Genomic DNA, 21,440 nt, shown 5'->3' with positions numbered 1-21,440 from the left:
GGCTATAAACAATGATCCCTCTGCTTTGGTATTGGTCCAAAAAAGTGATTCTCCTTGCAACAGCCTTACAAGTACCTCTTCTGTACTGCAGGTGAAGTGGCAGTGGTGAAAAAACAGGACTCAAACATGCAATGTGAAAACACCAACCTTTTTTTAAGAGTATTATTATATTCCAGTCTTTAAATAGTGTGTCATTCTATCAGAAATGCCAAAGACTTAGGTTCATTTATCTCTCTTCTACACAATAACACCTTTTTATTTTGACTTTCTTTTTCCATGTCAGTCTCATGCTTTCATTTCTTGTTGAACACTGGCTCATGTCATTTTTGATGCCTGGTGACAACACTGATGCTGACAGTTCATTTCAGTGTTAATAATCTGCAAGGAAAAGGAACCTACTGCCCTTCTAATCTGAAATTGAAGCATGGTGCTTTCTTTTCTTGGCTCTGTACCCTGTGTCAGGAGGACAGTTTGGAGATCCTCAAACTGCTGGCAGCTAACGTTTTGATAGACACTCTTCAAATTTCCATGTTACCACTGGCATTACAGGCAGTTTATATGCATAACTGGACTATGTATTACACTGATTTAGCTCAATTAGACTGTACCAATATTTCCTCACCATCCAAAAATTCTATTTATCATTTTTTATCTAAAATATGAAAAAAACATTTTATACTGGATTTCAAAGCAAAATCATCATTAATACCTAGACTTCTGGCAGTAACCTGAGAGATACAGTTGCCTCTGCATGGTAAGAGTACTTTTGCATATAATCTCACATTTATGCCAGAAAATTCTATGCTGAGACTGATATGCTCTCCATGTAATGATGAGATGATAGGCTCACAACTAAAGCATGAATGTTCAGCTTAGCTGGAATGCCCAGCTGAGCAACAGATTGAGTAGTATGTCACACAAGAATGGGTTTTCTAATTTTTTTTACAGCTTGATTTAAGTAAGTAAAAGTGAAGAAAGTAATGCAGAGAGAGTGGTAGAGAAGAACATAGTCTAGATCTGATAACAAGAGGGTGGAAAACAACTATGCAGACCCCCACTGCTCCTTAGAAGAGAAGTAGTGTGGATACCCAAGAACAGCAATTATGTCCCTCTTGATTTCATTGCTAAGTCCACTCTTGAATTATCAAAACACTTCCTAGTCTAAAGAATAGCTACCATGAGTTCTGTGACATTATTTGGACTTTACTTCATGTTTTATTTTAGTCAGCTTGCTCAAATTTACACTAAGTACTTCTGCATAAAATCTCAGGGGTCTTTCTGCTGGTTGTGCACAGACCTGATCCGTAAATCTAGTGCCTTATCCTCTGGACATTATTCAAAATGCGGAAAAGGGAAGTACAGATGTAAGAACTAGCCTTGACTCTCTAACATCTGAATGTTTGTGTATGCCCATACTGTGTTGATCAAGATGGTGCTATGAGTATCACACTAAACCAAACATACTCTCTTGTCGCTCTTGTACTCTCTAACACTTTTGGAGTTGCAAGAGAACAAAAGAAACATGAAAACAAAGATTAACCAAGTAATCAAGCGGGGCTGTTGCCTGTTCCAAAAACAGTACCGAAAACCAAACGTCTGAAAAAAGGCTCAAAAAGATGTCCTGAGTCAAAGTATCTCTATTTGTGATTCAAGTCTTCACTAGGTCCTCTTTCAGAGCCCAAAAAGGAGTATCCCCTGCACTACTGTATAGCCTACTTGTAGCTTACTCTTTCTTTGGATCATACTGCTACAGCAATGCTGTTTATTGAAGGACAACTAAACTTAAAAGGAAAGGAATCTCTCCAGAGTTGCAAGTATTGTTTACATCTAACTGTACTGATGATTTTGGACAACAGGTTGTGGGACTGTCAAGGGATGCATCATTTTAAAGAGATATTGTGCAATGTATACACACGCACACACATATATATATATAAATGAGTCTTGAAAAGTTATCAGAAAATAACTCTTCCCCTCAGATAAAATTTATCTGTGTTATGTTTTAAGTATTTTCCTGAACAGAGTACAAAGATTCTAGCAATTCATTTTCATTTTTCAGGTTTCAGCTATGGGTCTGGTATGGTGAGTTGAAATCTCAATTAGATGTTCATTTTTTTGTTAATAATCCCTTAATATAGGTACTGGAAATTTCGTAGAACTTCATTCAAAGTAGTTTTGAGGTATGAAAGCATGGTGCTGCATGGCAAACAGGTCACACAGGTTATCTTTTAGATGTGCAGATTCATCAGAGGCTGTAGCAAATGCTTGACTTTTCTCATTGTTTAAGTTAACTGCTGAGTTAACTGAAAATCTGTCTTTTTTTTATTGCATTGTAAGAGAAATGAGGGTTTCAGGGGAAGGTACTATCTTAGATCAGCTTTTGGGCACAGAAGTTCTTCTCCTGCTCTAACCTTACATTGCCTCCATGCTGACCATCTCCTACAATATTAAAAGATGTTGTCTTTTAAACAACTATAAATATTCAGTACTTTAAATATGAAGGTCAGCTAGTGCAAAGGACTACTGTGAAGCTTTGTTTGGATTTCAAACTCAGTGAATTATGTAGGTCTATTTTCTTTTTGTTCAAGCCTCACTAGTCTTGAACAGGCTTTGTTTAGTGAGTCCTAATCCCAACACAAACCTTAGCAACTGCAGAGGGGAGAAAGAATGTGCAATGAAAACCAAAACTAAAGTGAAAACTCATGTCCATAATTTGCTGAAATCCCATTTCCACCATTGATAAGGACAGTGAGTCAACAGCCTTACTGCAGCGTTAAAGAAAAATTTAGCCTACTGTGATGTGCCAAAATAATGTTTAACTGTCTAGGCTTCCAGGATATTGGTCATAAAATTAAAAGCTGGGACAAACACTAGATAATTACTTTAATGTAATTAAAGCTGATAAAAGTTCCAGTGTTCTGTCAGAACCATGTGTGTCATCCAAGCAGTCGGTAGTATCATCACTTATTAAGATTACCTGACACTTCCCATTATAATACTGGGTATGCAATTTGGTGATAACTTCATGACCTTCAACTGTTTGCACTTATGTATGTCTTCCACCTGTTGAACTCTATCAGAGAGAATGGCAGCCATTTTCAAGAATGAGGAAATTTTGTCCTGTAAGGGTAGTAAGATCCTTAAATGTATTTACCATTTCTTAAGGAAAAAAACCCCAAACCAAACAGGCTCTGTGCTTGCTCCTGGCAATATAGTGGTGTCATGTATGCCAGGGATGTGACACTGGATACACACAATCAAAGTATTTTAGTTGCTAAATTCCCAAATTATTTGAATTTCAGTGGGTGTGACTAGGAATCTGATCTCAGTGCAGAAAGGAGGAGAAAAGTGTTGAGGCTGGAACCTTGTAAGTGTTGGCAGGGGCAGAGATAAGAGATGAAGGGAAAATGACATTATGAGATGGGGTTGAATCAGGAAGGGAATAGCTGAGACTGACAATGTGATGGAAACTGATGGTTGGGTGAATTAAAGAACTAGCTGTGAAAGAGGATCAGATATTACTAATGAAAAATAATGTGAGTTGAAAACAAAAGCTACCCTGGCAAACTGTGGAACCTGGCTTTGCTCCCTATAGGACAGGATTTCGGGGCTTTTGTCAGGTATATGCTGACAGGAGCCTGAGAAGGGAGAGAAAATCTCAGATGGGACCATCAGTGGATGTGACACTGATTAAATACAAACTAGAAACAAACAGCCTTGACTTGCTGGAGTTGCTCAGGTACCTGGAATCAAGAGACTTGTTTGGAAAGGAGAGATTAGGATTTGCTGGGCAAAAACACTGAAACTGAGAGGGAGGGTAGAAGATGAAACCAGAGAAGCAAGGAAGATGGTGTGAGAAGTCATGGATTTTGAAGAGACAGTATGAAATAAGTTTGAAGAGACAGAGAACAAGGTATATGCGATCAGATCAAGGAAACAGCAGAGGTTTCCAGGTGTCTAAGGGGCCACATTCTGGGCCCTGCAATGGGAGCCAGGAATACTGTGTCTCATCCTCCTTTAAATACCTTGTTCCATGCAGATGATAATGGCTGCTTACCCTGGTAGCACCTTCTCATGCAAGAGGTGAGATGAGCAGACAACCCCACACCCCTTTGTGGATTCAGCAGGGTGCCTTATGATAAAAATTCTGAGTTATTTCCCATTATTTTAAAAATTAAGTTACACAAAGAGAAGTCAGTTGTTTACATATTAGGTAATGCTGGCTTAAGGTTGCCTTTGTTGCCAGAATCTCACTATCTGAAAAGCAGTGACAAAATCCTATCTAACAAGAGTATTGTAGGGATTAATTGGGTGTGCTTTGAAAAGTGCTATGTGGTTTTATCATGTGTTTCAATTTATTTTACTTTTGATTCAAAAATTATAGAATTAAATTAGTGGGTTCCAAATGGGAAAAATATACAAAACATTATCTCCTTTCTTCTAAAACCATATTACAAGCCATTGAGGCCTAAAAAAAATTAAAGCCTCTTTTCTTTTTTTCATGTGAATGAATTTTTTTCCTGTGAAAAGATGGAAGACCATATGCAAATATTGGGTCCCTGGCTTGCCTATTTGCTTGAAGACTTATATGCATTTGAGTTTTCCTAACCTCAAAGTGGTATTCTAAGAGAAGTTTATTGACAAGAACAATGAACAATCCACATTTTTCAGTTTAACATATTAAAAAAGAAAGTATCAAGAAATATGAGGCAAAAATATGTTTGCCTTTTTGTCTCTTTTCTAATTGATGGGAAAAAATCACATTGACATGGAGGCAGTTAAAAGCTGTCATTCTCAGAGTTGTTAATTTGTCACTCTGGTGGACACTGCATTTCATGAAAGCAGTAGCTAACTGCACGTTGCCGTCTTTGCCATTTTGGGAACATGACCATTTATATTGTCTTTGCAGAAGTTTTATTAGCTCTGTGGTCAGCTAGTGTTGTCCATGTGAGTAGATCTGCATACGCAGTCTCTTCTAGGATTTACATTTTTCATGTTAGCAATGCCTGTTGCTAACAGGGAAGCCAAGGCAGTAGCACTTCTCTCTCTTAACGCGAGCACACAATTTCTGACACTTGTGTGTATATGGGATCAAAACTCAGTGAAGCACAGATTTTCCAGGGCTTTTTATCTTAACAAACTATTGCTTTTTGTTATTATTTTAGTGATGGTGAAGGAGATGAGGAACAGAAAGGATCAGTGACATTGCTAAAGGTGCTTCCACGAAGGACAGACTTTTTGAAAAGAGATGTGTGTGCTGTGCCTATGCTGGCAGGAGAACAGGAGGCTGGGAACTGCCAGCAAGCCTTGCTCTCTATACCACAGTCCTGACAATCTGCACTAGCATCTGTGTTGCTGTGGATGGTGTTTCCTCTGTGAACTATTCATTTGCTGCTCAGAATATCTGTCAGAGCAGAGCAGGGTTTCTTCAGTATACAGTTCATGGAATCTTTTCTTAGTATGTACTGTCCTTAGGTGGCTACTAAATTGCTTCCATGATTCAAAATAAAAGCTAATAAATTGTTTCTGTCTGCTTTTTTTTTGGAAAAAAATTGTGTTCTCCTAGTACAGACCTTGACATAAAACTGAGATGTATCTGGTAAAAGCATCTCTGGTATATATCAAGTTGAGGATCACAGTAAGAACTTCATGCTTCTTTTCAAGACAACAGATAAATTTTTATTTTAGCATGTTTTGTACCTAAAAGGTGTTTTTCCATTTGTGCAATTTCCATAATTTTCCAGATGATATGCTCAAGATTTAAATTGCTTCTCCTCCAAAATAAGTTCAGAAGAGAGATATTATTAGGATGACTTATTTCCATTGCCATATACAAAATTATGATAGTATGTGTCAAATTCTAGATGAGCAAATGTTTTATCTGCAACTTGTTCATACCTTTTATTAAAGGTAAATTATAAATAGTTTAAAAATTGTTAGTTAATACTACAAAGGCTTAATAAATTTGTTATGAATTACAACAGTGTATGTTCCAGGTAGTTAGGTCAAACGTTACTAAATGCTTAGTTAAATGTTAATGGTTATTATTAAATGAAAGTATTTTTAAAATAACATTTTAAATAAATAAGCCTTTCCAGTGTAAACATTATATAAGGAGAAACAAGAGGCGCTGAATGACTAACAGACAATATTTCAAAAATCTCAGTTCTCAGTGGAATCAATCTCAGTGGAACACCACTGTATTTAATTTCTACATTAGTTTAAAATCAAAGGCAATTCAGATGAGAGGAAAGAAGAGAATGATTCTGTGAAGAATAAATCTCAGGTATACAAAAGTGAACATGATATTCATATTCTCTCTCCCCAAGAAAAAAGGACCTGGCTTCTTTATCCTTGGTATGGCTGCAAGACACAGTTTTGTCTTTTGAAGTACAAAACATTTCCAAAAAATGCTTAAGTCCCAGAGGAATATATGAAAGGCAACACCTAAATGCCTAGGACTGGGATAATGGTTCATAATCTTACCAGTAGGGCTGACACCTGAGCCTACCCAGAAAAATTGCCAAAAATTCTGCCCTGCTTCTGCATTTGGTTATCCTGAAGTACTGAAGTAAACAGTTAAGGATTAGATTTAATGTCTGAAATGTATGGCAACTTATTCATCACTTAGGGACAGTGATGAATAATTTGGTATCGGTATACTCTTTAAAAATATATGTAATATTTAGAAGATGCCTTTTTTATAGAGGTGGACAGATTAGAGTTCATATGTAGAACCAGGAGTCCGGGGCTCGGCATCGTCTTTGATCCTTTTCACCTCCCTGAGAAATGCCTTCCCCACCACCATGCCTGGACTCCATCTCAAGCCCCAGCCTATGGCACACTGTGGTGTCGCACAGGGCTGCAATTACTTCTCTACAAAGATCCCCCTTCAGCTGCACACCTCCAACCTTGGATTCCTGGCTTTAGAGCAGCTTGTGAAATTTGTGTTAGGGAGTAGCTGGAAGGGAGCAGGGCTGGAAGCCTCCCAGGGCAGCACTTCTGAAAGGGAACTGAGTCATGCTCCCATTTTGTTTGCTATCTCTGCGTCCCTATGAATTGTGCACTTCTTTCTACACAGTGGCACAGCTTCAGCAATGACTCCCACCTCAGTTTTGCTTTGAGCCTGGTTGCTAGGAGATGGCAGCTCTGAGTTTAGGTCCCCTCCTCACCACAGCAAGCAGAGACCTTGCATCCCAATTTTTCCGCCTCTTCACCATGTACTGCAACAAGGAGCCAGAACTCTTGTCTCCCACTTCTTGGCCATGTGCTCTGGCACGTGGGCTGGTGTGCACCAAGGTGCACCAAGCGCCCTTGCTGTGTCCTCCAGCCAGGCTTTGCATTCTTTGGTTTGTTGGAAGCTCAGTGCATCCACTCTGCAAGGAACTCACATTTAGGGTTTCAGTGCACTGACTAGAGGGGCTTTGGAGGGCACAGAAATTCGGGGACAGCAGACTCGTGGGTGAGGATGTCCTCTGGTGAGGATAAGGAGACAGGCCCTGAGATACTCTGCTCAGTTGTAGGAGTTATTCCTGTTTACACTGCGCCCCTTGAACATAGTTTAGGTTTTGATAAATTTGAAGAAGATCCCTGATTGATCTGAAAAATAAAATGAGGCCCTGAGTGAGCCTATGGCAGGAAGTATCATCTAGTTTTAGACATAAGGATACAGAACATCTGAGTCTTGAGAGTGCTAAAGTTTTGGACCATGAGTTAAGCTATGTTGCCAAGATAGAGCTTTGCTGTATAGCTTATGAATATTCTCAGAGAAAATAATACATTTTCTCTCATAAGAGGCAGCAATGACCTTTGGAGATAAAAGGTAAATTATATTAAAGTTGAATTTCCGGGAAAAATATGTTGCAATTCTGGCCATTTGTTTAAGATTATTATTACTTAAGAAAATGCTGAGGAGACCACTTTGGCCAACTCTCTTAAAAATGCAAAGCTTTGCCTTAGCCTGTGTTAGTACCCAAGAGGCCCCATTCTTATTGTTTATGGAATTAATTGTCTGATGGTTCAGTGTTCTTTATTAAATATTAAAATTTCTCTTAATAATATACATACTTTCTGCTGTCAATTGTGCCTAAGTCTCTTTCACCAATAAATATCTGCAAGACAGGGGTGTCTTCAACTTGGAAAACTTGGTAGTGTCTTATTCGAGAGTGGAACCAACAACTTATAATGCATATAAGAAAGTTCCTTCACAACCCTTTTTGCTTCAGCACGAAGACTGGACACTGTTTGAACTATCTGATCTCTCTAAGTAAAAACTGTAGAAAAGGTTTCAGATATTTTATAGCATTCTTAATATATTTGGTATATTTAGCAACCATTAAAGGGTTGTGCAGAAAACAGAGGCATAAAATAGACAAAATCTTACACAAAGGGAAGATAATTCTAGCAGATCTTTTTTTTTCTTCAGTTAACTACTCTGAAAAGATCTTTTAAATACAGATCTTCCATAGATCCATTTTATTTAAATCACTGAAATATATTTTCATCAGATGAAAGTGTAAAATCAGACTCATAAAAAAATCTAAAACTTAAAGGAAACAAAGAAAATGTTCAAATACATTTGCAGACTAAATAGAAAATCTGGCACTCAGGTCCCTGTAGTGGGATGAGCAGTCACACACTGATGGTTTTCCTTGTTTCCAACTACTAAAATGCATTAAATCTTCTCTTAATGCTTTTCTTTTTTTTTTTTTCACGTGTCATTACTAAAGTTGCCACAGGGGCATTCTGTGATAATGAGTGGAGGTAAGGTGCTCTAAGCAGTAGCTACAGTAAGTGCAGATGGGGAAAAATACACTCTCACCTGAAACATCATCTCCTTTAGGGGAAAATTTAAGGGTTGTTGTGCTATTCTGTTAAATATTATGTTATCATCTAAGAGGCAAATGCTCCAAGGGAGCATTGAGGAAAACTCACGGTGTGCAAACATCCACGGCTCATAGACAGATAGCAGGTAGAAGCATCCCTACCTTTTGACTTTTGTGTGGAAGGACACTCACTCAGCCTTCCCCAAACATATGAAATGCTCTTTTATTCCATTCCTCTGTTCCTTCTGTCATTTCTGAGACCGATACATCAAAATAAGTAGTTGGTGCATTCTGTATTAGTTTATCTTATTGAGAAATGTGTGATTCTCTGACTTGGAAGAGTCACTCTGGTACTCAGGAAGGAATGGCTTTTTCCTATCCTTTCCCACTGTTTCTGGACAGAGTTGGCTTTTGCAGAAGGCTGTGAGCTCTTCAGTGAGAGGGTACATCTTCTCCACTGAAAAACAGTATGGTTGGCTTGTGGAGCACAAATAAATGAATATTATCAGTTTTTTAGGAAACCTCTATTCCTGCTTATTTCCATCGTTTATTTTCAGCTGATATTTGGTCAATCAGAAACATATCTGTGCTTGTTTACCATGTATTATACTTTTCTGAAAGCAATAGATGTAGAGTCTTAACAATGGAAAAGGCTCTCTCATGCAAGGTAAAAATGTAACAATAATTCAAAACCTTTCCTTGTTTTTTTGTAGGACGAGGCTGCTCCAGCTGACAAGCAGTACAAACAGGAGCCAGCCCAGGTCACTTACTCAACATCAGCTGTTTCCAGCACACAGGAGGTGTTGTACATCAACGGCAACGGGACCTACAGTTACCATAGTTACAGGGGACTCGGAGGAGGGCTGCTAAATCTCAGTGATGCTTCTAGCAGTGGTGAGTTTCCTTACAAAATGTGCCTGTGTGTATATGTGCTCATGTGTATGTTTCCCCCTGCTGTACAAAAAGCTAGTCCAAGGGGTTCAATATCCATAGGCTATTATAGCATAATGAGCAGGAACAGAATCCTGCGAACAGCTACTGCTGAGCAAAATACTTGCTCACTGCATGCTAATCTCCTTTCTGTTTCAGGGGAATAATGCACAATAGGGCAAGACTGAACCATAAGTCTCCAACATGGCTGAGTAAAAAAAATGCCAGGTTAGACCTTCAGTTGATCTGTGTGACTTTATGAGAACTTACACTGTCATTATTGTCCTTGCCTATGCTGATCACAAAATGAGGCCAGTAGTTTCTTTTTGGCTCAGGTTTGAAAACGCTGAACTCTATATTGTGTAACATAAACGATTTGATGTAGATTTCTCGTGTGGTCTCACCAGCTACTTTAGTTTACTGCAGATAAGGATCTGGCATACCAAGTGTTAAGTGAGAAATCAGCATATCCATTTATACTCTAAACTAAAGATGATGCAGGTAAATATGTGTCACCATGAGGTTGTATGCCCCCTGAAAAAAACACTGGTGTCATTTATTTAGACAACATTCCTTTCTTCTTACATTGACATACTTTTGTAACAAACAAATTTAAGCAATTTGTAGTATTTGTTTGAAATAGTCCTTCATATTGATTTCATACAAATTGAAAGCAATACCCTTCTGATAAGAAGGGTGTTGTCTCTCTGTCAGAGAAAAGTGATTACTCTGGAAACCTGATGATCTTTTGCTTCCAAGAACTGTATTTAAAAAAATATCTCAGAGGATGGAGAAATCCCTGGATTTTTGCACTGGCTGATCCCTCTCTGACTGACAAGAGTGCCTTTCCAGGTAGATGGGCTGACTTAGGCAAGATGGTAATTGTTCAGCTACAGCCTCTATATTCAGCATGCTCAGCAATTTTCAAAACGCTGTCAGAGCTGCCGCCTGCAAGGAGATATTGGTATGTGGTTTCCTGGGGACCTTCAGTCATGTCTGCTTCCTTCCCCCCCCCCAAAATTCTCAAAGATCTGTGAATGATTTGCTTCAAGTTTGCAACAGCTTTTAAAAAAATAATGTTTTAGTTGTCAAAAGTCTTTGACTTAAAGAGACTGAATTATGATTACAAGTGTTTCCATACATGTGAAAAGCACATCTGAGGTACCAAATATGGTCTCTGATCAAATATTTTTCTAAGAGTAAGACAGGCTATGGAAATCTGTTGTTTTGCAAAAACGCACAAGAACTTTAAAATTGTCTTTTACATTGTGACCAGAGAGGATCTGAGCCAGTTCTCACTGAAAACAGTTGGCATTTGCCCTTTACCCAACTAAGAGTAGGATTAAACTCCACATGTGTTATTTGTCAGCAAAAGCCATCAATATTGTCCTGGTTTATATAATCTTAAACTGTGAGGAAATGCAACTGTGTTTGTGTACTTGTTTTTCCCTTCAAATATCTTGTAATAGGATACATTTTCATAACTCATTTTTCAGTGAATTGTGGGATTTAGGCAACTTCAGCATACAGTTTTAAAAAATGATGTACAAATTAAACACTATAAATTAGTGTTGCAACTTTTTCTTTGTACTTTTAACATAGACAACTCTAGTATTTTTTCACAATTAAAGCTCAAGATAGGTTTACATACAGATATGCTCAAACTTTTCTTTTTCCTTGCCTTTCCCTACTTGTACTGGAAAATTTTGTCTGTATGTCCTCTTACTCTGGATGACCAGTGAGTTCTTCTATATGGCTGTGCATAGTTGGAAGGTTGTGCAAAGGTGTCTGTCTTCTCTACAGGGATCCTACAGGATCCAAAGTACGTAAGCGCCACGAACCCAAAGTCTGTGTGCCAGGACTTCAAATCAGTTGTTGATGGTAACAGTTTAATGAGGTTGCTGATTTGTGACCCACTTGCCATTTCAGAAAGATCATTAGGAAAGTTGTGGAAAGGCAACTCCATCAATGTCTTAGTTTCATTGGCACAAAACCAATCAGTAACCAACCTAATTATCTCTTAGCTATTGAGGGTAAATTGCTCTGGCTCTGGTAGCTGGTTTCCCTACAGGAGAAATGCGAAGACTTGGAGGCCAGTTCTTTGGGACCTGTCAATCCTCTCTAATATGTCCATTTCTAGCTAAGAGGAGTGGATGGAGCTGCAATTGAGAGGGATAACCATTGCCCACCTGACAGACCTCACAGTCTCCTCATTACGCTGTTTCAAGGACTCTTCTTCCCAATATGCAAGGCCGTTACGATAGTTAATGATTTACTTCTCTGGAGAACAGGATATTTGATTGCAAATTGTTTTCAATACCTAAGAAGTAACTTAAGAACGCATTCCCTTTCCAATATAGTAACCTATCAAATGTTCTTGTCGCATTTACAGATGTTCTTCTAGTGTAAAAATAAATACACACCACAGTCAGAAAGTGTGTATAAACAAATATGGTCTGGTTTTGTGTATCTGCTAAAACAGAAAAAAAGTTGCAATAGCTATCTAAAACTCACTGCTTGAATACCTATTTCTGGACCCTCCCCCACAGTACTATAATAAGTGTGTCCAATTAGCTCTTAATCTAGTAGTCCAACTGATGCATGTATTTTGTATTCTGTGACTCATTTAATTTGGTTATTTCCTCTCTATAAAGTTCATCGCTACCCTGATCTTACAGACTTAGCTATCTGTTCACCCAACTGTTTGGTGGCTCTGGCTCAGGGACCTTTCTGTGCCTGCTGTTGCAGTGCTTCCCTCCGCATGTGGAGGTCTGTCCTTCCACATGGCTAATTACAGAGCCATAATTAGCTACTTACACAACTGTATGGGGCAAGCTTTCATGCAACTGCTCAATATGAGCAAACAGAATGCAACAGCTTGTACAGTGACCCCGCCTTTATTATGGGCTGGGAAAAAACACAGAAGGAAAAGCTGTGGGCTTATAGCACCAAGGCATCTTTTCCCCCTCCTTTAAACTTTTTAGGCCAATCCAGCTCAACTGGAAATCTTCAGCAAGCAGTCTGTGGGTTGACAGAATCCGTCAGCCTGTAGATGTTAAAGAAGAGCTGCTCTTTGAGAAGGGTGGATTTCCACAGCTCTCTTTAAGGCTAATGCAGTTCCTGCTACAGAACTGAATGGAAAACCTCCAAGGTGGAATAGTTCAGTGGATGTAAACAAAATTTGCTTGCCAGATCCTAGCCAGCCACAAAGGCTGGCCCCCCTCCATCACACCTGGACTGAGCTTGGAAGAACGCCCAGCTTGAGGGCAGGAGGGTGAGGACAGGAGATACTGTTTGGGAGCAAAATCTCTTGCTGCTGCCAGGAGCTGCTAAAGTCCCTACATGCTGCCTGAGCCTCTCCTGATGGGGGGGGGGGGGGGGGAATTGGCTTGTCTCCCCATGTGTTTCTGCTCAGGGGGTCTCTGTCTGCCCTCTCCTGATGACTGTCAGCTGTCAGTACTCTCCAAAGTCATGTTGGGCTTCTTGGAGTAATATTCTTCACAGCCACTTCAATTCCTGAAGTACATTTTCTTTAAGAGGTGTGGAAAGTGTTTCTGCTGCCATTGCTGGGTTTCCTGAAGGTGATTTGGGGCTGTTTCTTTTGCATCATTGTCTGGTTTTCTAGGCAGAAATATCAGTCATTTCCCTTTGTGTGTGTAAAAGGAGGGTATTTCAGACTCAATGTCAGACTGGCCTTGCAGGACATGCTCTTGTGTCATGGTAAGACAAAGCAGCTGTTGTGTCTTCATTTCTCTGTACAGATCTGCAGCCCACCTCCACCACGGCCGCAACTCAGCACTGCATCCCTGGCACCACAAACGTCCAGTCCCCTTCCAGCTCAGGTGAGTCCTCTGGCGAATCCAAGTATGTTCACACCACAAGCAAATCCTGAGCCAAATCCTCAGCCTCCTCTCTCACTGGCAGGCCTGCAGACCATGACCAGTGGCCCAGTGGTCCAGCCAGTAGCTGCTGGACTCCCACCCCTCCCTGCTAAACCCACAGGTTGGCTAGCCAGGTTGAATGAGATTTTTGCTGTGGTTGCTCGCTCCACCTCTTCTTTATACCTCTACTCTTGCACAGTCTTCTGTGTTCTCAGATGACATCAGGGCAACGCAGCTTGTCTCTGACACAGCTGGAACTGAGAGCATGAAGAAACACAGAACAAGAGTAATAGAGTTAGGAACCTGGGACAGTGTGTTTAATCTCATTTTAAAAAAAGACAAAACATGGGGTTGGAAGAAGTTAAATGGTTTGACCTATGTTTTGGCAAAGGTGAGAATTTCTTGCTGGGAAATGCTGGATGAATTTCTGAATTAAAATCTTCCCCAGATTCCTCTTTCTCCTTCCTCATCCTCTTCAAATTATTAGATACATGGCACATGCAAGTATTAGTCTGTTTCCACTATATATAGGAATGGAAATGGAATGTCTGTGGATACATTGGGCAGTATCCTATTTTTCTGTCTCTGTGCAAAGCTGAGGAGACAATTGTTAAGGTATCACAGGTATATGGCACATACTTAAACCCCTGTGGTGGATAGAAAGGATCTCACATAATCATTTAATCACAGACCAGTATTTTTGCAGATCATTGAAAATGAATGATGTTCAGTCGCTGTAGGCATTTCTGTGTTTTCATATCTCTTTCCTCAGGCAAAACTAGCTGAAGGTGTGTTTTCCAGAGGGAAATGTATAGAAGGGAGAAAGAAGCTTAAAAGGTCCAATTCATTAATCCCTCTTTTCTTGATCTCTCCTGGCACTTGAAACAATACTTTTAGGAACATCTGCTCTGTTTGAAGGCAGGAGGAAAAGAAGCATTGACAGATGCATAATATCACAATGAAACATTTGTGCTATAATAAATACATCTGATATTGAGAAAAAGATAGCATACTTTGATAGTTTTTTTTAATTTAGTTTTCTTGGAGTATATGGTAATGTAATATATACTCCCTTCTAAAGCAAATCATGGGGAAAAATGGGGAGAGGAGAATAGGTGCCATAGAAAAGATACATGCAAAAGATTTCAAAGCATGGGCAAATGTATTTTTTCTATAAATAAGTGTCACTGCTTTTTGCATCTTCACTGATGAAAAAGGTTGCTTAACTATTAATGAAAATGTAGAAGCACAGATGCTTAAGCACATAAAGCTTTTTAAGATTATTTTTTTATTCTACATTATTATCTACAATAGTGATAAGCATTTTGAGAGTCACTGACGCATTTATTATTCTTTCAGTAGTTGTTAATTATGAGATTGGTAGCTACTCAGTGACAACATACAATTCTTAAGGGAATTTTGCTGAGACAGTTGATAGTGTCTAAGCAATCAGTATCAGCACATCTACATCTGACCCATATTTTGGAATTTGATATAAATCACGTTGGTAATGAGTAGTGCATGAGGCAATAACTAGTTCCATTAAAGTCTTGCAATTTACAGAAAAGCCATTTGTTCCACAGTGTATTTAATGGCAGACATTCTTTGCAGCTAATTTGATAAATGTTTGTCTAGCACACGAAGTGGGTTTTTAGAGTTTTATATTCATCTTGATGTGGCTCCAACAAGAACAATTTCACCTCACAGGGGAAATTAGGTCCTTGTAACTCAACAGAGGTAGTAAATAAAAAATATTCCCATGTTAAAGTGTCAATAGGGTGGCCTGAACAAGAGGCAGAGCAACAATACTTTAGTCTTCTGAAAGAGTATAAAAGAAACGATCTGTCTCAGCAATTTGTTTAGCCCACTGCTTGGGAGAATGTTGTGTTGTTATAAAAACATGGGAGCTGACAACTTTGCATTATAATAGTATGCACAAAGAGTAACAAAGAAAGAAAATGAAGTTTCCTGTCTTAATCTCTGTGATATATGATTAATCTTTGCTTGCACATACAGACATTGTGGAACCTGATAATGTTGGCAATCAAGATTTTTAATTGCTGTGAAGTGCTCCAGAATAGGAAGCAGTATGCTAAAATGTGCAATAACACCTTGGAGGAATCTGACACTGCAAAATTCACTACAAAAATATTCATATTACCCTCTGTATAAGTACACACTTCCTTGTTCCTGTGAGGACTGGCAGCTTAATAAATAATGTTAAGTACATCAAGGAAATAGTAAAGATAGTTATTAAAAGAAATGAAGTGAATTAAAAGAAGAAGTGAAGCTGTTCAGCTTTTCCCAGATTTAATCATCTGTAGTGATGGCTTCTAGAGATAGATGTACATGAAGTGTCTACCTTAACTAGCTATTTTAAGCCTTCTAGAATAGCTGTGATTTATTAGTCTGGTTAAAGAGATGTGGTAGATGTGAATAAAGTTTAGGTTTCTGTGTTTCAGTGGTTGATTTTCATAAAATTACACAGAAAAAAAATCTACACTATTAAAAATAAGGTGCACTTATTTCTTATTTTCTAAGTGACTGATGAAGCTACAAATAAGTTATAGCATCTTATTATTTAGCAGCCTGGACAATCTTTGAGAATCTCTATTACTGCCAGTGAGTGTCTCTCATAGCTGTTAAAAGCTGAGACCAATATAATACATCCTGGGACTAATCTCTGAGTGAGATATTCACCCAGATATAAAGCTTGGGCTCTCATAGGCAAGATTTAAAGGTGAGATGAAGGGGTCATGTAACACAATTAAAAGAACTAAAATCCTTATCCCTACATCAGGCATGGCTTGGTCTCTTTCTGTTCAGCTCTCTGCCAGCACATGTAGCTTCCCTTCCTGAAAAAGCATGGGTGTAGTTAGTGTCCCAAAACCATAGCCATGGAGACTTTTCTCTCTGGGTGAATTTGTTTGCTTTTTTTCTCAGGGGGCTTTTCTTTGAGGGGAAGGAGGACAGCACTGAGACATGTTAAGTGCAAAGCAGGAGTTGGGGAATGAAGTATAATCCTATTTTCCTAGTATATAGAAATTAAAAAGAAACCCAAAACAAACCAGCAAGTAGTTTGAAGTAGCTGAGGTAAATTAAAATCTGAGATATCATATTTCCTTTGTATACAAGAGCTCTGATACAACAGAAATCTCCCAGACCAATGGTTTTGGGTCTTGACTGTCTCTTGTGTATACACACTGCTATCCAGGTATTTCTAGTACCTTCAGGGATGCAAAGATAAACATTATGAAGAGTTACGAAAATTTTCCTCATAATAGTTAATCCAGACATCTAGGAATATAGGGCCAGAGCTTCAGTTTGGGACCCTATAAACTTGTGAGGACTTCGACTGTTTTGTGCATGCTGTACATCTGGTCTTCTAGTTTCAGAGCAGTGTTTTGAGTTACCAGCTTTGTAAGGAAAACCTGAGAGATTTCCATGAGAGATTTCCGAGAACATTTCCATGAATTTTCTACCTATGAGTGAAATAAACCAATATCCTATCTCTTTACTTAAAATCTGATTACCAATGAGAAAAACCCTTCAGCTACATCTCATAAAAAGATATGCTCTGCTGCAGAAACTCTGTTCTGCCAGTTATTGTGTGTGTGTGTTTTTGGCTGTTACATGAATGAGAGTCAAGGAAAGAACATAAAAGTTAAAGTAGGTTCATATGGAGCACAATGCCCTCAATATGTCAGTGGTAGCTTTTTCACTACCTCCTCAATAAATATAGAAGTCTTTAATGGCTTCTTATAACCATTCAGTCCAACTGCCTTTGTGATTTGTATACCATTCTTTTCTGTGCTGGGTTAGGATTTTACTTAGAAATATCCTCTGAGCCTCTTCACACTGTGATGGTTTTCCTGCAGTGTGCGGTCACACCGAAACAAATTCACTGAGCTAATTGTCCTTTTATTTATCCTTTGTACACTGGAAGTCATTTAAAAGTCAGTTCATTTATGCCAGTGTAAAACTGGATAATACAGTTGTAAGGATAAGTGCTGCTCATGCTAGTTGTATAGTAGGAAGCCAGATCTAATAGGACCCTTTCTGTTTGAGTAGTTTCTTTTCATAGTTCCAGCTCTGCTTTCATTCACTCAAGGGAAGATTTTTCATTAACTTCAGTGAGTCTAGGGACAAGAATCTCTACATTCTTTGTGGTCTTGGCTGTACCTCTGCATGAACATAAAAGAAAGTAAGGTTTATGACTAGATCTTAAGCTTCTAGAAATCAGACTTCTCTTTCCATTAGTGCTTAGGACTGTGAGTCTGGTTTTGAATCTTGTGATTTAGTGGCATTATTTAGGAGAACTTCCAGAATATGAATTGGTGTCTTCTGCATTTCTAGAGTTGAATATGCTAAATTTTTAAATTATTCCAGTCTTTTCTGGGAAGCCTTGGCATTGACATATGTTGTCCTAATCAAATTGAATAGTGTAATTTTTCTCATAGGAAAACAAGATGCATTGCTCTGGATAGCTAGACCCAAATTTCCAGGAGAGTACTAAGATCAGGCTAGTCTGATCTTCTGCCTGCCAAAAGTATAGGTTTGCTACGCTGTCAAAATGAATGCACAGTATTTTGCAGACTTGCGCATAATATACTGCTTGATAGGTATACTTGCCATCTGTATCCTTCTATGAAGGCTTTAAAAAGTCCTCAGTCCAATTCTACCTGTCCAAGTTTATGCTCCAAGAAGAAAAAAACGTTTAAAGTGGAAAATGCAAACCTTTCATAAAAGCACCATGCATCTTAGCTGGTTAATAACTGATCAAGCATCCAAGGAAATTCCACACAAAGCTGAAGTTCACGATGGCAGATTTTTTACTGATCACAGTAACCTGCAGACTGCTCTCAGGACTGCTTGTCTTCTGCATGCAGCATACGTGGTCTTGAGAATATTCTGTGAGGAAAAGTGCTAAGCATATTGCTATAAGCTGCCAATGCAACACAGTGATAGCTACAGACTCTCTTGTCAGTGTTCCGGCCTTACAGGATCCTTGCAATATATTGCCAGCTGTATGCAGCCCTCACAGATGATAGTGTACTCCTCACTGTAGCAGCCAGATTGTCACCAGCCTAATCTCATTCGTGAGCAGCTATTTATGTAAGTGATCAGACGGCGTCAGGCTAGTCATGTGAATGACCATTTATCTACGTCTGCGAGGGATTCACAATCTGGTCCCATGCTGATTGAAGCATAAAATAGCTATCTAGAAAACATAAGTTTGATTTTCTGTGATAAAAATTGCAAGTGTACAAATTGCTATGAAGTTTACAATGGCAGTTGGAGCTGGGGGAGGCACAGGAGACGAACCTTCTGCTTGCTCACCAGCATCAGATCCCAGGACAGTGCTGGGGTGCAAGTAGCTTACTCTGTTAGGATACCCTCCCGGAGGGTAGTTTTCTGCTACAGCAAGACTTACTCCTCATGTTCTGTAAGTGGGGTCTGTGATACATAAATATAAATCTCTGTGGTTCTTGTCAAGGCAACTGGTAACAGAACAGCTATTGCTTATTTCTCCTACTTCTCACTGACACTCAGCTGAGAGCAGATTTTACTACTCTGCATCTGTAGCTACAAATCTGTGAAATGCCTCTGACAGCAGATCTGAAGCTTCTTTTCTTTTCCTTTGCTATCTGCAGGTCCAACAGATCTCAGTATGAAGAGGCAATTAGCAACCAGCTCTGGATCCTCCAGTAGTTCAAGCTCTAGACCCCAGCTGAGTCCAACTGAAATAAATGCAGTGAGGCAGCTTGTGGCAGGGTATCGAGAATCAGCCGCATTTTTATTGCGTTCTGCAGATGAACTGGAAAACCTTATTTTGCAGCAGAACTGAGTCATGTGACCTTCACATCGGCCTGGTCTTATCTCAGAATTTCCACTAATGACATTTTGATTTCCCAGAGCACACACTTCAGTTACTGCACGGTCTTTTAGGAGAGTTAATTACCATATTGCCACACTGTTCTTGATCCATAAAGTGATGTGTTAAGGTGCTTCAAGTGAACTTCGACCTCTGGTATTTCCGAGGTACTTTACTGTGTCCAGCCTATTGCTTTTGTTTTAGTGTGTCAGCATAAATATCGAAAAAGTGGCTAGAATTAACTCATTCTAACAAGTGGAGGAAACAGAAGATGCTGTGATGGTTTTTCAAAAAAGTGGTTCAAGATCCAAGTGCAATATTAGTGGAATGTGATACTGACTCATTGGACTTAAAGCTGCAGTATATGGCAAAACATTGCCAAATGTCCTGTTGCTACAGGGCACAATTGCAATTAAAAGGATCTTGTATTTTAAAAAAATGTAATTTTTATAAAAAAACAAGACAAATGATTTTTGTTTTCATTCAAGATTTTTCATTTTTACTTTGGTAAACTTTTTCACTGGTCCTGAAAATGTTTTGAGGAGCTATTTTAAGTCCCCCTTTCCTCTCTTGAACCCCCAGCTGTGCCCTTCTCCCCAACTTCATATTCTTTCTACAACGAGTAACTCTTGATGCTGGATAATTCCTCCCCTGTGTACTGTAAATTGTCATCTATGGAATACCTTCCAAAAAAAGCATGCATTTCCTGCATTCATACCATTCTCAACTCCATTCTGTAATATATTGCAGCTTTATTAGCAATTAATAAAGAGTTGAGCATTTTTTTAAAAAGACATATCGTTGACAAAAAAAAAAAGATAAATTGATTTCTTACGGTGAACTCATCTAACTCCATGATCACTGCTGCTGTCTTATACAAGTCCCTCTAGTTGTGATTGGATGTAGATGATGAATGTTAAGAGGTTGCAAGTGACAATCTGAAAATTTGCACTCTTGTGTGTATTTATTTTTTTTCCTTAATTTAAACAAAATTCTTACCAAGGAAGGTCATTGACACTTCTGGTATAATTTGTATAATTCCCAGGCCTAGCTAAAACCTGTACAAAACTGTAAATGGATGCAGCTGCAACTATAATAAAACTATTCTCTCCCCTTCCCCACTCTTCCCAACCCCTCTATTTCTTATTTTATAATATTGATTACACATTAATGGTGTTTTCTTTGTGCACTAAGGCAGGCTTCTTTTTAAGTATATAGAAAAAAGTACTTTAGTTTATGCTTACTGTACTATCTGTTCTATTGTTTAGCTTTTGTTGAATAACAAGTTTCTTGTGCATTCCTAAATTTGCCTTATTTCATGTACAAAATTTTATGTAATTCCGTTTTTGACAATGAGTTTAAGGCATCAGTGATATTTTATATCTACTTGTTACATATAGTTTTCCAAGTAATGACTGTGATTGTGACCAAGTAATGTGCACTTTTTCTTGTAACTGTGGACATTGCTATGCTTTTTTTTTCCTCTAGTGTTTCTAGAATTACTGTTGCTTACAGTTATGTAAAAGAAAAAGAACTTTTGTGATACTGTTGGTGAATATTAATGTGAAAAAGCCTATGAAATATGAGTATTTTGGAGGTACATAGATACACAACCATCTCTAAGTTGTGGACTGATGTTCACGTATTTAAATGAGAATTCAAAACCTGAGGGCTGGAATCATTTCCTCTGTTTTGTTTGGGTAAATAAACAGATTTCTGTGTTTAAATACATGATTGTGAAACATTGTAACATTTAAATTGAATAGTATTTGAAGATATAACTATTATTGTCTTTAAACAGGGAAAAGGGCCTTCTGTCCAATTTATGCAGATGCTCAAACATCATTTCTCAAAACTATTGAGTAAATGCAGTAGGCTGATCTAGCTGGAGCTTTGTATTGATGAAGCATTTCCTCAATAAGAGCAGAA

General features: G+C 38.6%; 1 protein-coding gene across 7 annotated transcripts in view; it reads left to right on the top strand.

Annotated features, from left to right (window-relative positions):
* NOL4 (nucleolar protein 4) overlaps positions 1-21,238 on the top strand; it is a 188,942-nt gene extending 167,704 nt beyond the window's left edge. For 6 of the 7 annotated variants that reach the window (XM_051769952.1, XM_051769951.1, XM_051769945.1 and 3 more), the window contains 3 exons: positions 9,539-9,719; positions 13,517-13,597; positions 19,291-21,238. In XM_051769952.1, coding sequence (XP_051625912.1) covers positions 9,539-9,719; positions 13,517-13,597; positions 19,291-19,484 — 456 coding nt within the window. In that variant the 3' untranslated portion in view covers positions 19,485-21,238. Of the gene's footprint in view, positions 1-5,165; positions 5,450-9,538; positions 9,720-13,516; positions 13,598-19,290 lie in introns of those variants that run through there. The other variant, XM_051769990.1, reaches the window with a different exon arrangement.
* Positions 21,239-21,440: the final 202 nt, after the last annotated feature.

Source organism: Manacus candei, unplaced genomic scaffold (genome assembly GCF_025592945.1).
Source record: "Manacus candei isolate 608988 ecotype Guabito, Panama unplaced genomic scaffold, ASM2559294v1 h1tg000008l, whole genome shotgun sequence".
Taxonomy (NCBI): Eukaryota; Metazoa; Chordata; class Aves; order Passeriformes; family Pipridae; genus Manacus; species Manacus candei.
Note: the sequence above shows the minus strand (reverse complement) of the source record. Positions and strands in the feature narration are given on the sequence as shown.